A 16,774-nucleotide genomic window follows, 5' to 3' on the forward strand; every position below is an offset into this window, starting at 1 on the left:
CTTTGGATTGTGGCATGATGTGTTCCTTTTTGAGATCCTTTAACCTACTTCACTTTGTCTGACAGGTTCTATTTAAGTGGGTATTATGCTTTCACAAAGGGCCAGACAGACCTGGTTAGCTTTTTGCCATTAATAGAGGAAATTATCATTTAAAAACTGCATTTTGAGTTTACTCAGTTTGTTTGATGACCTGAAATGTGTGACAAATATGCAAAAAAAAAAAGAAAAGAAATCAGGATAGGGGCAAATACTTTTTTCATGACACTGTATTTGATAAGAAGGTTGCACACAAACTGAATTTCATCGCATTTTTATTCAGCCTATTCAACAACTGAACATACTATACAATCTTAAAAGTCTTCAACAGTAAAGAGACAAACATTTAGCCATCTCACGGTTACACTATGGGAGTTATACAGAAAAAACAAACAGAAAATTAGCAATTTTGGCATATCAACAAAAACCCGGCTTTACAAACCAGAGGGCATAAGGCAGTGACTTAAGTAATAAATTCAGGCCCTTATACATATTTCTTTTTAAGAAATCAAATGTATTCATGCAGGGGGTAGTACAGTCAGTGCATTTTTCTGAAATTCATATGAACCGTTTATTCAACAGTTGAAGATGACAGCACCTAGCAAGCTTCTGGGTGTGACATGTAAGTCAAAAATGTGCCTGATCATATATTTACCTTTGTATTTTTCACAATTGCAGAAGTAGCTACCTCCCTTCATGATGAGAGAACAGGCTGAATGCCTGAACAGGGGAATAAACATCAGATTGAACCATCAACAGTCATTTTAATTGACTTAACCAGAGTTGTGAATTAAATTTACCAAGAAAATAACTTAAAGGGCAATTTTACTTAAAAAAAAAAAAGCGTCACCTTGTAAAGGGCTGACAGTGTGATCACTCTACAGTACAATAAGGTGCCAACTAGGATTGAAAACAATGATCGTGTCTCACTGACAGCTCAAGTGTCACAATACATCAATCATTAATGCATACAAAAAGGCAAACATGTTAATGTGTTTTTTTTGTTCACTAAAGCAGAACTATACAACACCACATGAACACCGTTTGAAAAAACATCCTGCCATCCAATAAGGCTGTTCTGTTTTACAACCTGCAGGAAGTCTGACAGGTGGCAGCAGAAAACCTTCATGTGATATTATTTTTGCAAATCCTGTTTATATTCTTTTTTTCGTTTTAGCTTATACAAATCTTTAATTGTAACATAGTTGTCTTGTAATTTACAGCATTTCTTGACATTTATCAAGTTACATTAAAATACAGATACATAAAATAAAACACAAAAAGTCTCGTAATTAACAAAAAACAAACAAAAATCTTTGTTTTTTTTCCCCACTTTCCCCATGTGAAATATTCCTTTAGTGATATTACATTTTCCTAGAATAGCGGAAATCCTTCATGATCATAAAAAAAAAAAAAAAAAAGCTAAACTCTTGGTTTTAATTTCCAGCCCAACAGAATAATAAAGAAAAAAAAAACATTAAGAGCTGAGTGAGTTGGATGGTTGCATTACAAAGAAGACATTTTCACACAGTAACATTCCAGTAAACATTGTTAGTTGTAAAAAAAGACTGATTTGTCTCAGTGTTTTGTATCAGAAGCAACATTATATGTAAAGAGACATGTAAAAAACACTCAAGTACAGTAGCAAACATACCAACAATGTTTACATCTTTAAGAGTTGTTTTGTCTCTTCTCGAAGAGATGAAACGTATCAGAAATGTGCCATATTTACATCTCTAAAGCATTTTTTTTTTTGCCAACACAGGCTAAACTCTTCACTGAAATGTCGCCATCCTTTCGATAAACACACAACACCGGAGAGCTGGAGCTTCCAATCGGTGTCCAATAAGGATGGAAAGTCTTGTAGTGCCGTATCTTTTACAATCACGATAGTGTTTTACAAATTTAGACAGAAAATGATGTGAACACAGATTTTTTTCTTCCTCCTGATTACTGTGATTGTTTTACTTCAGTAAACACTGAAACTTCACTCTAAGGTCAACTATAATGCTGAGAGGGTAATTAGTGTAATTCAACCTTTTCCCCCAGAATTTATGACAAACTACAGGTATAAGTGTTTTAAAGCGAGGCTGTTAATCTTGCAGTCATATGACACATGAAGGCCTCCACGAGTACATTCTGAATGATTTGGCCTCTTACCAGAAACCTTCTCAACAATAAATAAGCTCAGCAACACCACCAGTGATGGACTGAAAGTCAGCCACAGAGGTTGATCACGTCACATGAATCTGACTTTAATTGGTCCGTTGCTTCGTTCCTGATGATGAACATTAATTAACAAAGTACTGATGACATTTCACTGCATAACAACAACAGAATAAAACCACCATTACAACACAAGATACTCTCATCTTCTCTGCTGGTTTCAAAATGCTACAGATTTCAGCATTAAACATGGCTGTCCCACACACTGGGGCCTCTGCCTTTTTCTGTATTGTACCCCAAAAAACATTAGTTCCTAGCACTTCCAAGCATAATGGCAACCAAAGTGAATGAATTCGTTTTTAAGTTGATATAACTGCCTGTGCACAGAACAAGGCACTGTAAATATGAACAGCTGGGATGACTCAATAGATGTGGGACTCTGCTACATGCTTTTACAAATGTGCACTCAATATTAATATAACTACAATATTTTACATGATGTCAGTCTTTAGTGCCGATGTTGCACAGCTGCCTCTGAGTGTTGCAATGACTGAATCCGATTTACTTCCAAGCGTACCACTAACAATGAATCGGCACTAAGGGTTCACCTCAAAAGAACTCAAGTTAAGTAAAAGATCCTGTGTGATTGTATTCTTTTTAAAAAAAAACAAAACAAAACAAAACAAAAAAAAAACACACACACACACACAAAGAGGCTTTCAGTTTCAAAACCCAAGCCCAGGCAGGGTTGGATCATATTATGTCCAAAGGCTGCATAATGTAAGATCCACATAATACTCAATATACTCATACAGGAAGGAGCCCGACAATTACAGGATTTTTACACCACATCCTGATATTTGGTGAATTAAATATCCAATGTCCCAACATTCTGGTTGACACTGTTTTTCTTTCAGACACATGAAATATAAACCGATTAGGAAAATGCAGTTATTCATTTACGCTCTGCCCTTCTCTGCTCGGATCAGCTAATGAGTGGAAACACTCTTTTCGAGGCTTCAAAATGAGAGTTCGCAAACATCACAATAGCTTTATTGAACTTTTATACTGTCTCTGCTCAAGACGTGGTTGAAGAGCGTTTCTTCTGTCTCTACTCTTTAAATTTTCATTTATTGGCCGTTATAAATGCAGATACTGATAGATCAGTAAATAGCTAATATTGGCTAATAATATCAGCCCGCAGAGAAATTGGTCAGGCTTAAATACAGTCAAGTTTAAAGGGCACACTTCAACACCTTATAATGAATTAACAGCGAAAAATGTGCCAGTTTTGCATGTCCTATATCCCTATAATCTTTCTAAAAGGTAAATGTAACTTTTAGCAACTTGTCTTGGAGAAGATAATGTACAACTACATCTTTGGTCAGGACTGGTTAGTTTGGACAGAGCAGATAATAAAATTGTCTGTTCTGTTAGAGCTCCAGAGAACTTTCAACAGCTTTGTAACATTAAAGGCAGCTCCACTGATTCCTAGTGTTTTAATCTCCACACACACACACACACACACACACACACACACACACACACACACACACTGCCCCTACAGCAGGGCATTGGACATGTTACTGTTCTGCCAGCGCAGACAGGTGGTCTTGGAATGCTTGTATAGGTGTGAAGATTGACTGAAGCGTTTTCCGCACTTGAGACACGCGTAGGGTTTCTCTCCCGTGTGGACACGGATGTGTTTCTTGCAGTCAGTCAGGGTGAGGAAGGTTTTGCAGCAGATTTTGCAGGCGTATTTTCGTGCCCCTTCAACCACCAGGACATTGTGCTCAGAGAGAGCTTTTTTGCACTTGGACAGAACGTCTGCTGAAGCTCGGGTGAGCTGAGGGGGGAGGGAGGTGGGACTGGCGCCCGTCATCTCATATCCCCCGTTCTCATTTAGAAGCAGGGGACCCGCTAGACTTGAGGAAGAGGAGGCAGCATCCTGAAGAATACCCCCTACTCCCTCTTCTCCTCCCATGCCAGTGGTCATTTTTGGAGCAATGCGTCTGTAGCCTGGATAACTCAGACTTGTGCCACTGGCTCCTCCAGGCTCTCTTGAGGGTCGCCCCAGAGAATGAAGCCCCAGACTTGAGCGCTGGAAGTCCAAATCAAAAGGATCCACTCCTCCACGTCCCCCTCTTGCACTTGCCCCATTTCCCCTGGTGTTTCCTAAGCCATCATGCAGGGGGCGGAGGAACAGAGAATCAGCTTGAAGGTTATCTCCAAAACTGTTTCTACTCTCACCACCGAGTGGACCTGACTGCAAAAGAGAGGAAGAAGCAGAGCCAGAAGGCCCAGCAGCTTCCTGCCTCAGCAGAAAGTGATGTGCAACTGCATCCCCAGTTGTTGTGTTAGGAAGGTCGTCCTCTCCAGCAACCATCCCCGAGCCGCTAGTCGCAAAATCCTTTTGGCTGAGAAAGCTGGAAATGCTGAAACCAGGTTTGCCACTCAGGTCATTATTACACCCAAAACCTCCCCTGTTCCCACTTCCTCCTCCCATGCTGCTCTTGAGAAGGAGCTGGGAGCTCGGCTGGAGAAGAGAGTCGGAGCTGGGCTGGGGTTCAGAGGTGAAGCTGCGGTCGCTGCTCTCTGGGCTCAGCTCCACCTTCTCCTCATCCTCCTGGCACCCAGGCTCAGGCGGGTCGCTGCCTTCGGCCTGCGACGTGACGTCGCTGGTTTCATCAGCCGGCTCGGGAGAACTTAGCGGCTCATGTTTAACAACCACCTAAGAAAAGCAAAAAAAAAGTTTCAGCTAAGGCCAAGGCAGATTCACACTTAAGATTCTGAAGTAAGAATGACTTAATATTCAGCTCACAATACTGCCTAAATGTCTCGCAAGTGGCTAGAGTTGACACTGTTTTATTCTGGATTTGAAGATAATCTTGGAGCACTTTTGCACAGTGAGTTACAGAGCTTGGTAGAATATTAGGACTCTCCTCACAGTCAGCACCCGAAAGAGTAACATCACCTTCTCTAAAACTATTCTCTTGCACAAACTTGCTTTGCTTTACCAGGGCGTTTTTTTTCCAGCATTTCATTCTGAAATAAAGAGGAAACATCAAACCATTTCCCCCTGTTTCTGTCACAGTGCAGTGCTGCTTTGTTGACATGTCTTGGCAACTGTAATTTAATCAAGTGGATATTTAAAACTTCCAATTATTGCAATTATCTGTACATGATTTATTTTGTCACTTCATGTTGTTAAATTATAATTTTGTGTTATTTAAAGTTTATACTTTATACTGAAGTAGGTACTCTGCATTACTGCAGTACAGTTTACAGTAATGGATGGTGAGGTGCAGGAGAGGCTGTTGTGTTCATGATTGCTATTATGTCTTGATTATACTCGGACAAGGACAGCTGGAGAGCCAATGACTGAGTTGTCATTCACGTTATACTTTGAAAGAATGGAAAATCTCTGCAGTCTATGTGGTCACAAAAAAAAAAAAAACCCCAAAAAAACCGCATGTCTGCCTGCCACTATAAGATGACAAAATTTCTATCACTTGGACCCGAATGGACTTCCGGATTCATGAAGTATAAACAAGGGTTCAGGTTAGGTCATTAGTTTGAATTTAAGTGGATGACACTCTTAATCATTACCTGCCAAACTCCACCTTTACACAATACATTACCTAGGGGTTGGAAAGCAGCTCATTTAACATCTGCTTATATTTCATGAAATGTCGCAAACTGAACACACAGACAGCAGTGAACCTTGGAGCCAGCACAGGTCAGCTGTCACAGCCCGTCCCAAGGAAAACAAACCCTCACAACGGAAATTATGTATGAATTATTTCTAAGTGAGTCATTTTCATCATTTCACCTGCTGCACTGCTATACACGATCTTATGACTCCTCCACCTGTCCAATCCCATAACCCCTGGTTGCATTAATGAAGTTCAAACTTGCAATTTCTGTTAAGTTTGTGTATTTCATAGGAGCAAGCCTCAGAGAAAGGGTGGGAGAGTTTTACATATGGAAATACTCCTGCCTGAGACCCACTGAAAAGACAAACATAAGGCCCAGCTTTACCTTCTGTTCCTCTTCTTCGTTCTCCTCCTCCTCTGTTCCTGATTTTATTTTCACCCCTGCTCTGTTATTCTGCTGCTGATCCTGCTCATCCATGTCCTCTTCTTTGTTCACGCCTCCCTGAAGTCTCCCCAAGTTCTCCCCTTCACAGCGTCCACTGTCTGACTGACTGGGCATCTGAGGGTCATCTTGGGATGCAGCTGCTAACCCAGTGATTGAAACATCAAGTTTGGATTCGTCTCCCATCTTGTGGGAGTCTGGGGAAAGAAGAGCTCCCTCCTCTCGCTCTGCATTCACCCCTTCTTCTCCTAACAACCCCAGGTTAGGCGCTGAAGGACGCTGTCTCTGTCTGGGTCTCTCCTCTGAAAGACCCAGCGCCAGAGAGGGCTTCCGTTTGTGGAAGCGCCGGATCGGAAAGGAGGCCCTCTGATCAACCACCCTACTGCCGACTACATTTCCCACCCTGTCGTCCTCCATCCCACCCAAAGCAGAGCTCACCAAGCTGAGCCCTAGCTGCTGAAGCAAGAAGGAGCGCTGCATCTTTGAAGTGGCAGCATTTGCTGCAAGGTTAGCATTAACTGCTAATGTGGGGTTCACTGCTAAATCAGCTACTTGCTGTTGCTGCCTGTGCCTTTGCTGTTCCTGCTGAGGGTGATGATGGGCGGGTCTGTCGGATGAAGGGGACATAGGCAGCGTGCGCGTCGTCAGGTAGTGTTTGCAGGCCTTGACTACATTGTTGAGGTGCAGATGTGACGCTGCAAGGAGAACATCCATGACATTGCTTTCCCCCAGCATCAGTGTTGATGTGTACATCATGTCCACCAGAGCAGCAAAGGCTTCGGCTGTCACCACCTGGAAAACACACACAGTTCTTTCAGTCGCCATAACAATCACTAAAAACATTTTCAGTCTTGAAGTTTTTGACCGTGTTTTGGTTCCAACCTCGCTGTCCAACTGGATCATGTTCATGCTAGCATCCCCCTCTGCAACAGTGAACAGCGCTCTAAAGTGGGTGCTGCAGGCTGCCAGCACTGAGCGGTGGGCCTTGAAGTGTCGGCTGCCCACCACAATGACACAATCGCAAAGCTGACCGTGGACACGCTGATAATTCAGCTGCTGGAAGATCTGCTCAACGTGGCCTGGGAAATCCATGGCCCTGCAGACATAAAAGAGCAGAGGACAGGTTAGTTACACAGAACCACATATAGAAATCCATGTGGTTGTAGAACCAGCCAATCAGCAAAGACTTGCTGCTAAATGTTGAGATAGGTGCTGCTTGTGTTGGATTTCTAGAAATTTGTGGCATGAAAAATGGTGGCACTACATTTGATCATATGCCTTGTTCACATAAAACTGGCAAGTCCACTTTTAGACATACATCAGATATATCTAATAAGCCATACTTAGTGTATTTTTTTTTTAATAACACAATATAACTTAGGACATGAGTACTTAACAGCGCACTGGAAGTTGCCATAGGTTAAATCATTTATGTGTTTACAATTTATACCTCAACATTTTTTATTTTCAGTAGATCTACACGCTGCTGATGCTGTTTTCCTTCAGTGTGGACCTGATATTGACTCAGAAACATACACTGTTTCATGGAAAGAGGGAGACTTGTTGTGCCAGCCCATCAGGTCCCATGCCATAGAATAGCACAGACTGTATTTGGGTGTATACACTTCAGTGTTTATGAATGCACTTAAATCTTTGAAGCCAAGTATAAATGTTTAGCCCCATTCAGTATTTATGAAAGAGCTTAAGCCACATTATGTCACCACAGATTCATAGTTTCTGCAGAACTTTCAGCTGTGCCACATTTACAGCAGCGTCACCAAGTACCATGAAGCAGTCGCCTAAATAACCGGACAGACTGTATTTAGATGTGTGTGCTATATTTGTGCCAGTGTCAAAAAATGTTCTTAAATAAATGTTCCTAATGTTTCTAATTTCATAGTTTTAAGTGTTTTTTTTTTTTTTTTTTTTACCGTTTTACCCTAAATGGACGAGGAACCATATTTGCTAATTTCATGATTTGATTTTCAAAATAAAAATTACAATTTTTGAAAAGTCACAAAAGTGTAAAAAACAAACAGTCCTGTAATGTCTCCCACTGACACCCAAGTACTGAAATGATGAATTCCCAAGTATTTCTCTCAGTGAGTGTCCTATAAAGGGTAAACTGATCAGAAGAATATGAATCAACCCCAAATATTTGCCTTCTGTAGCTTTTAAAATGTGAAGATGTGCCATTTATCTTTGCTCATATCTTAAATTGGATTTCTGGGACTTTTGCAATGTACAGTTTACTGACTTCATAACCGGAGCATTTAAAGGTGAACAATCCACAAGATCATACCATGCCATATTAACTGCAACCAGAGGTGGGAAGCAACACAGTACAAATACTTCATTAGTGTACTTAAATCAAATTTTTAGGTATCTGTGCTTTACTTGAGTAGCGAATTTTCTGACAACTTTTAACTTTGTCTCCTTACATTTTAACACAACTATCTCTGCTTTCCACTTCTCGCATTTTCAAAGCAGACCCATTACTTTAGGTTTAAGAGATCACTGCATGCCTTCAAACATCAAACTGATTTGAACCTAAAAGGAGAAAACAATAACACATCAATGACAATCTTATTGGTGTATCCACCACTTGTGCTTATCACACACAATGCAAAAAGGCAAAATAATAAATGATCAAAGCACCATTTAAAGCTCTATACTTGGGGGTTAAAGTGGACAGGTGTAGGGCTGCAACAATTAGTCGACATTGTTGACAATAAAAATAGTTGACGACGAATTTAATTGTCGATAATAGTTGGTTACTATTACTGGTGATTTTTTTTTTAACGTAGTGAGACATCTTCCTGTCCGTCTATCTCTGGCGAGCTTCACACAAGCGCAATCCGGTTGTTAAGTGATGACGTAGAATTCCATTTCCGGGTCCAAACTGCCACGTGATCAATTTGCCGCAATGCTGTGTCCCTGGTTGTTTTAACTCGAAAAAAACACACTCAGCTGTGATTTTACCCATGAGAAAGTGAAGCGGAAATGGCTGCAGTTGATAAGGTATGTTACAATCATCTTTAATAGTGAACAGTCATTGGTTACACCATTGCTGTTTATTTAGAAGCATTTGGACCCGGAAACGACGTCAGACTTAAAGACCGGACAGCATTCAGCAGCATGTTTAGTGATGGGGGATACTGGTGAAACTGTGCCAACTTTGTTTTACAGGGATGAAAAAGTACTATTTTTTTTTTTTTTTTTAATGGTTGGAAAAATGGACCGTTAAAGTTATATCAGCAGCAAACCTGATTAAAAGATTTTTTAAAATGTGTTTACGACCACATTTTAAATAACCTTGTGCTAAATGTAAAAGCTGATAGCTAAATAAGTGCCATTTCATAATTGTGATTCATAATCCGATTATTCGACTAATCGTTTCAATAGTCGATGACTAATCGACTATCAAAACAGTCGTTAGTTGCAGCCCTAGACAGGTGCCAAAAAAAACCATCTCTCATGAATAACCATCAAATTATTCTGAGAGATGTGGCCAAGAGTGCAGCAGAAACTGAAACAAATATAACCTAACAGTTCTATAAAGATATTTTAAATGGCCAAAAAGGACTGGATTGGTTATAATGTAGAACGTAGGTACAAAATGCAGATATTTGCAAAACCGATCACTTTGATGTTTTATAACCCATTCATAAATATGGGTGACAACAACTTATTTACTAATATAATCAAATATAGAAACACCAGCAATAACTTTTTGGCAGACTATTACTTTATGGTACGACACTGTATTCAGAGCACCGGTTCTGGGGACGGTGTCCACAAGTTGTGGTGGCAGCACATTAGCAGCGCTACAGGAGAGGAGCGAGCAAAAGAGGTAGTAATGTTTTTGTTTTTTTTTAGTGGCAGGTTATTTCAGTGCAGCGTTTCTGACTGCAAAACAAATATCATCAAACGCACAAACTGCGTGGAGTTTGTCACACAGCGAGTCTGCTAGTTAAAGGACAGGAGAGGAAGAAGAGGTTATTTTAAGCTAAGGGTTGCTCAGTGGCACTTGACAGACTGGACAGTTAAAGCTTTCTCATTCATTGTAGAGCTTTTTTAACAGATACTGGATCTGTACATGATGTGCTGCTTCTGTGAAATGTATACTAACTTTGTGTTACTCCAAGGTTGCATGAAAAGGCAGTTTAGTTCAGGTTAAACGGGTTATTCTACAGCACTGTGGTGAACTTTACAATGATGCACTATGTCGGATCAGGTGCAGGGCAGCTGTGGAGTTCATGGTCACTGCAACAAGGAAGCAGACATCAATTTCAATTTAATCTGGTTAGAGTCACTCACTGAATTCTACCTTTATACCAGCTTAATAGTGTCTAGGGGAGGAAAATCAGCCACGACCGCTCATCTGCTTACAGATAAAGTTTGCAACACCTTGCTATATCATCACCTTAATATATCTATTACTATATCACTGACGTGGTCAGCAAAACAGCTGATACAAATGTCCTCCAAAGAGCTACTTTTCACCTTGAGTACATTTCAGAGCCTGACTCTAGTAATTCTATTTCATCAGGGTATTTTTTAAAAACAAGTACCTGTACTTCAACTTAAGTGACGAATGTGGTTACATTTGCCACCTCTGGCTGCAACCAATGTTGATGTTTGAATGATAATGGCGGTGAAGTTGGGGTTGTACCTGAAGTTAGCGCAGTTTGAGGTCTGTATATACTGGCTGACAGGCAGGGTGCTGCGGTGCTGTCGTTTTAAAGTGATTATTGATTACTGGGCACCAAAAACAACAGCTCTGACTTTATTAAACCTCGCCGTTTTCCCCATATTAACGTCACAATTGCACCGGCACAAAACAGCATCAGATGTGAGAGGTTAAATGACACAAAAGAAGCATTCTAGTGGTACTACAGTACTTTACATTACCTTGAAATTTCCGGAAAAGGCAGGTATCGAGAGGGAGAACAGGGCCCCGATCAGCTAAAGTTAGCTGGCTGCAGCCCAGCAAATAGCCCGTTAGCTAGAGCAAAAGCAACGGCATGCGGTCACCGAGATGGCCCACAAAATGTCCCCCTCAAACGGAGCTGTTGATAGCTAACATTTCCGCTGCTACCTCCCACGTCTCGTGCGGTCGACTTCCTGACGGTTTGACCCCGAGGTGGCTCGTCTGGTTTTGGTCGTGGGAACGAAAAGCTGATCGCGATGTACAGAGTCGCGGTGTCCGGTGATCTCAAACGACTGCCGCGCGCGTCTCCCGGGCTCACCGCCCAGCCACGCCTTCAGATCAACCGTTAAAAATAATTTTAATACCGCCTATCAATTGATATGTGACAGCTTCATGCTGTGTTGTGTTTTCTAATATTTCCCCCCGCCGACAGACGGTTTTTCCAACCAGACTCACAGGGCGGCGCTGTACCTCTTTTTCATGTCCATGACCTCGCCCGAGGTTAAAGGCTGCAGCATTACGGTTTCGACACAAGGCGTCGCTGCTGCACCTCCAGAGCAAGTTAGTCAAAGATAAGACGGTGTCAAGATAACAAGCGTTTTTTTTTTTGTTTTTTTTCGTGTTCCTACTTAAATTATGTCTTCAAAGATAAAGGGTTCCGATTAAATCCCTATAAAATACTTCTACGCTTGAGATCCGGGTCTGGACTGTCCACCAAAGTTATGGATTTCTTCTGAATGAAGGAGAAGTTTATAAACATAATGAAATCAGATGAACAAAGACATGACAGGGGGGATGGTACAGGGAGAATAAAGCAAGGCATCAAGTAATGTATCCACAATAAAGTTGGAGAAGACTTCTCAATAATGGCATTTGGTAACACAGATCTTAACAGTATCATAAGACAATGATAAAACGTACAGCTTGTATGTGTGACAAACAGGAAACATTAGAACATGTAATTATTTGTTGTACCAGTCTAATTTGTGCTTAAGTTTTTGCAGTTTTTATGTCTGGGTGACTATTTTAAATTACGTTTTTTTTTCAATAAATTTAATAAATTAATACCAAAAATAAGTACCCAGACACGTTTCTATACGTTGCTTTTAGAAGGATTCTGATTAATCAAAATATATCTATTTTATTTTGCTTAACTGTATTGAGTGCCAAAATTAAATAAATGCATACATAATTTAAAAAAAACAATTAAATGTGTTAATTAAAATTGGCAATAAATAATTTATTAAACACATAACAAATGAAAATATAAATTAATTTCATTTAAAGCATTTAATTATTTCACTAATTAATAAATTATTTCATGTTCCTGTGCATTGCATCATGAGTTTATATTGTCTGTCAGACTCGCCCATCATGTATTTAGTTATTTCATTTTGGCACTTTTGGCGCTCCAAATCTTTGTGGCGGTTCGAGAAGCAGCAGCAGGAGCAGAGTCTCGGTAAAGCGAACACGGAAGTACAGAGGAGTGAACTCTCTTTGCAGCTCATTCTGAAAACTCATTACAACAACAGTCATGGCCGCCTCCTGCTCTTTGGTGTGCTGTGGAGAGGAGCGAGAAGCAGATAAAGCTGTCATCGGTGATTATCTCTTATTTGTGTTCATGTAGAAACTTTTACGTGTAGCTCTGTGATTTTTGATGATGATACGTGACGCAGCGTTGGGCTTTGTAGCGTTTGTTAAAAAAAAAAACTGTCGCGCACACGTGGGCACTACAGTGTTGTTGATGGTTCGTTGCGGTCTGATCAGGTATAATTGTCGGTGATTATGGTCTTGAATGATAAGGTCCTGTCATGTTTTTTTCAACCCCACAGTCCGCTTTTCCAACGCCACCGTCCAAAATGCAGACAAACTGGATTTCAGCATGTTTAAGAGCGCGGAGGAGAGCAACCCCAGAAAGAAGAGCAGGCGGATACTGGTGAGGAAGATGAGGTGCTGCTGTGTGTTTACACTCTCCGGGCTGTGTTGCTCTACTCTTAGTGTTGTTTGTGGTTTCCTTTGTTTAGGTTGCTGAAACAGACAGACTGTCCTATGTGGGGCAGAACTTTGGAGTGGGGTCCATGAAATGCAATAATCTTTGCAAGTAGGTGATTGTTGGCACATTTAGGCATGCTGTGGTTTACTGAGAGAGATTAATAAGGGTGACGTTTGTCATCTCTTTAGATATTACGTTGGTGTGTTGAATAAACGGACCATGACAATGGAGGTGCACAACGCTCAGCTCTTCAACATGCAACCAGTTATACCAGGTAAAGCGGGGGAGGATATATTGATTGCTATTTTGAACTGTCCAAAAGACCAGACGCTGTGGAGGGAAGCTGTTTAATGCTTTGCATGGCTTGGGATAGTCACTCTTTCTGACTTTTGTCACCAGGAGAGACAACAGACAGCACAACGCCCCAGGACACTACTCAGACCTACAGGGACAAGGTACATTTACCTCCTGTTTGTCCAGTAAAAGACGACTGTGCTTAATTATATGTAATATGATATAAATGTCTCAAAATTATCTTTAATTTTCCCTGTAGGTTGACTTATTGATTGAGGCCTTTGGCACCAACAAGCAGAAGAGAGCTCTGAGCTCTCGCAGGCTGAATCAGGTGGGCAGTGAAACCCTGCAGCATGCAGTGGCAAAGGCTGCCGATACTGTGATTGGTGAAAAGGGTCTGGAAGGTAAGCTGCACAGTGGATGCCTCCTTGGAGAAATCTGGAAGAATGTTTTTCTCTCCATGTTTTGTGTGTCGACTTTTTTTTAACCTCCCCTTTCTGCGCAGCTCTGCAGCAAGAAGTGGCTGACGCAGAGTCACAGGGAGACCTGGCTCTGCACCTTCCTCCCTGCAATGCAAATGCAGATGAACGAGAGAACGTCTATCCATTTGATGAGCGTATCTTTTACTCCTGTGCTGGAGGAGGAATGTTTTAGGTGGATTATGCAAAAGCCACCAGGCTGAGTTCTGTGAAATTTGATGGTGAGGAGCAGCATAGGTCTTGATAGTCAGGGATCTGCCCTTGGCTGCCACCCGACACACTGTACCCAACCCCTACTGTGTCTCCTGTGGGTTGTGGGCCTACAGGAGGGCAGGCCCATATCTCCTCTTTGGGCTGCAGCCACTCCGGCTCAGGGTCGAGTTACTGCACCAAGTGGAGGAGTTTAAGTATCACAGGGTCTTTTTCACGAGTGACAGAAGGGAGCGGGAGATTGACAGATGGGTTGGGGCTGCGCCTGTAGTGATGCGGACGCTGCATTGGTCCGTTGTGGTAAAGAGAGAGAGCTGAGCGTGAAAGCGAAGCTGTTGATTTACTGTTCTAACTACATTCCCATCCTCACCTATGGTCACGAACTTTGGGTAGTGACTGAAAATATAAGATTGTGGATAAAATCTGTGGAAATGAGCTTCCTCTAAAGGGTGGCTGGCCTCTCCCCTTAGGAGTGCAGCCATCCAGGAGGGGCTCAGAGTAGAGCTACTACTCCTCCACATCAAAAGGAGTCAATTAAGGCGGTTCGGGCATCTGACTAGGATGCCTCATGGGTGCCTCTTGGGTGAGGTGTTCCAGGCATGTCCTACCGGGAGGAGGCCCTGGGAGAGATTATATCTCTCGGCTGGCCTGGGAACACCGAGGCGTTCCCCTGGACGAGCTGGAGGAGGTGGCTGAGGAGAGGGAGGTGTGGGTTTCTCTGCTTAGGCTGCTGCCCTCGCGATCCGGCCCCAGATAAATAGAAGAAGATGGATGGCTGGAGAAGCATAGGGAAGCAAGGAATCCATTTGATTGTCAGATTACAAGATGCGGTACTGGTGTGTGTATTCATGTCCAAATGTGTGTGTCTGTGTGCCAAGTGAATACATACATGTTTGTATTTAAAGCTACACAAGTCTTTGTTCAAGTCATAATCCTTAACTGATATCTGCAGTCCTGAGCCCAGTAGAGTTTGGTGCTTTGGAGCAGGGTGGTGCCAAAATGGCAGCACTAACCCCTGAAGAGCTGAAGAAGATGAAAGATGATGGAAGGTAGGGGCATCAACACCCCCAAAACATTTTAATAAAGTGTTTCAATGTGCTTGAGATTCATTTTGTGCTCTTTTCTTTTTCTTTACTTAAGGTGCCTGAGTGTTGTGAAGCATCTAGAAAACCTGCCAACTGAAGCTGAAAACAGAGACAAAATGGCTCGCTGCTCCTTCTACCTCTCTCTGCTCCTCAAACTCGCACGGGAGAAGAGCATCACCCGCAAGTGTGAGTGAATTTTTCTAATGTTACACGTGGAAAGTGGTGTAGAAACGTTCACCCTTAGAAATTTGTAGTAATTCATGTTTATATGTGCAGTTGGGCTGGAGGAAGGCTGCCCTCGCATCATTCAGAGCACCCTGTTTAAAACGTTCACCGTGGAGACCTTCAACAGTGGCAGGTACGGTGTATTTATGTATTTGGTGCTGTACTGATTGTTATTAAAAATACATTTTCTTTACTTTGACACACAACATGCTTAAGTTTAACTTTTTCCATTTAGGATCCAGAACAAGGTGTCATCATCAATGCGTGCCAAAATAGCAGCATACTGCTTAGCTCTGCTGCTGCATATGGGTCACATGACAGCTGACCTCACATTACTGCACCGTGACCTGGGAATCACAGAGGCACGGTAAGGAAGGGAAAAAACAAACAGGGAAGCCTTATATGAAAGCTTGTGTAGAATTTCCTATATATGCATCAAGTTTATGTTTTAAATAAGAGTAAAATCGCCACTAATGTGAACTCAACCGCAGACTTTCTGCAGTTGTTTTAAACACACACACACACACACACCACATAAGAGCCTGTTAGAAAGAAGCATCTGTATGACTGATTTTTGTGCGTTTCTATAGGATGATTGAAGTTGCGAAGACAATGGGACTGACCTTGATGAAACCAGCCCGAGGCAAGGGTGATAAAGCTGAGCTGCAAGACGACCACAGACTGGCCGCTCTTGTTCTGCCTTTGGTCAAATACGATCACTTCACCGAGAGGCGGAAACGCAAGAAGATGCACTGAAGAGCCAAAACGAAAACCGAGAACTGAACAGAAAGAATGAATGTGAAACAAATGAACGCCACAAACAAGGCTCGTTTATTAATGCTTTTTGTGGACAAATAAAGTGAACTTCAAGTCGTATATGATGCTTACATTTCTAGATGTAAAAATTACACTTAAGAGCTGTAAACAAATTCTAGATGGCAGAACATCTAGCAAGAACGTATAGGCACATTTGTAGACATCACATATTGCACACTACATATCTTCTCCTTTTCTGACTGGCTGTTATCAAATGAGTGTGTATGGCTGCCTGTCGCTGTGCAGTCAGTCTAGGTCAGCCTCTGTGGGACTCCGGTGTAGCCAGGATATCTGGATAACGGACTTCCTCTTCTGTCTGCTGGTCCTTCTTCACACAATTAAATTAAATAAGCCATTTAAAAAAAAAAAAAAAAAAAAAAAAAAAGCTAAAATGTTGTGAGACTGTATGGGATGGTTTTGAGATTCCCACCTTGCAACC

At 41.7% G+C, this 16,774-nt stretch overlaps 2 protein-coding genes across 2 annotated transcripts; one reads left to right on the forward strand and one right to left on the reverse strand.

The window, feature by feature from the left end:
- Nucleotides 1–308: 308 nt before the first annotated feature.
- LOC115776926 (zinc finger and BTB domain-containing protein 5-like) lies at nt 309–7,392 on the reverse strand. The gene is made up of 3 exons (XM_030724759.1): nt 7,183–7,392; nt 6,244–7,092; nt 309–4,933 (listed from the first exon to the last, which is right to left on the reverse strand). Exons 1-3 carry the CDS (start codon nt 7,390–7,392, stop codon nt 3,764–3,766), a joined length of 2,229 nt encoding a protein of 742 aa, XP_030580619.1. The 3' UTR covers nt 309–3,763.
- A 5,366-nt stretch (nt 7,393–12,758) lies between these two features.
- Nucleotides 12,759–16,395, forward strand: LOC115777172 (DNA-directed RNA polymerase I subunit RPA49-like). Its single transcript, XM_030725040.1, has 12 exons — nt 12,759–12,831; nt 13,066–13,169; nt 13,258–13,334; nt 13,415–13,500; nt 13,626–13,681; nt 13,780–13,924; nt 14,026–14,136; nt 15,162–15,258; nt 15,350–15,480; nt 15,571–15,652; nt 15,755–15,886; nt 16,110–16,395. The coding sequence occupies exons 1-12, from the start codon at nt 12,768–12,770 to the stop codon at nt 16,273–16,275; spliced, it is 1,251 nt and encodes a 416-aa protein (XP_030580900.1). The 5' UTR covers nt 12,759–12,767; the 3' UTR covers nt 16,276–16,395.
- Nucleotides 16,396–16,774: the final 379 nt, after the last annotated feature.

The sequence above is a fragment of the Archocentrus centrarchus genome, chromosome 1 (assembly GCF_007364275.1).
Source record: "Archocentrus centrarchus isolate MPI-CPG fArcCen1 chromosome 1, fArcCen1, whole genome shotgun sequence".
Lineage (NCBI taxonomy): Eukaryota > Metazoa > Chordata > Actinopteri > Cichliformes > Cichlidae > Archocentrus > Archocentrus centrarchus.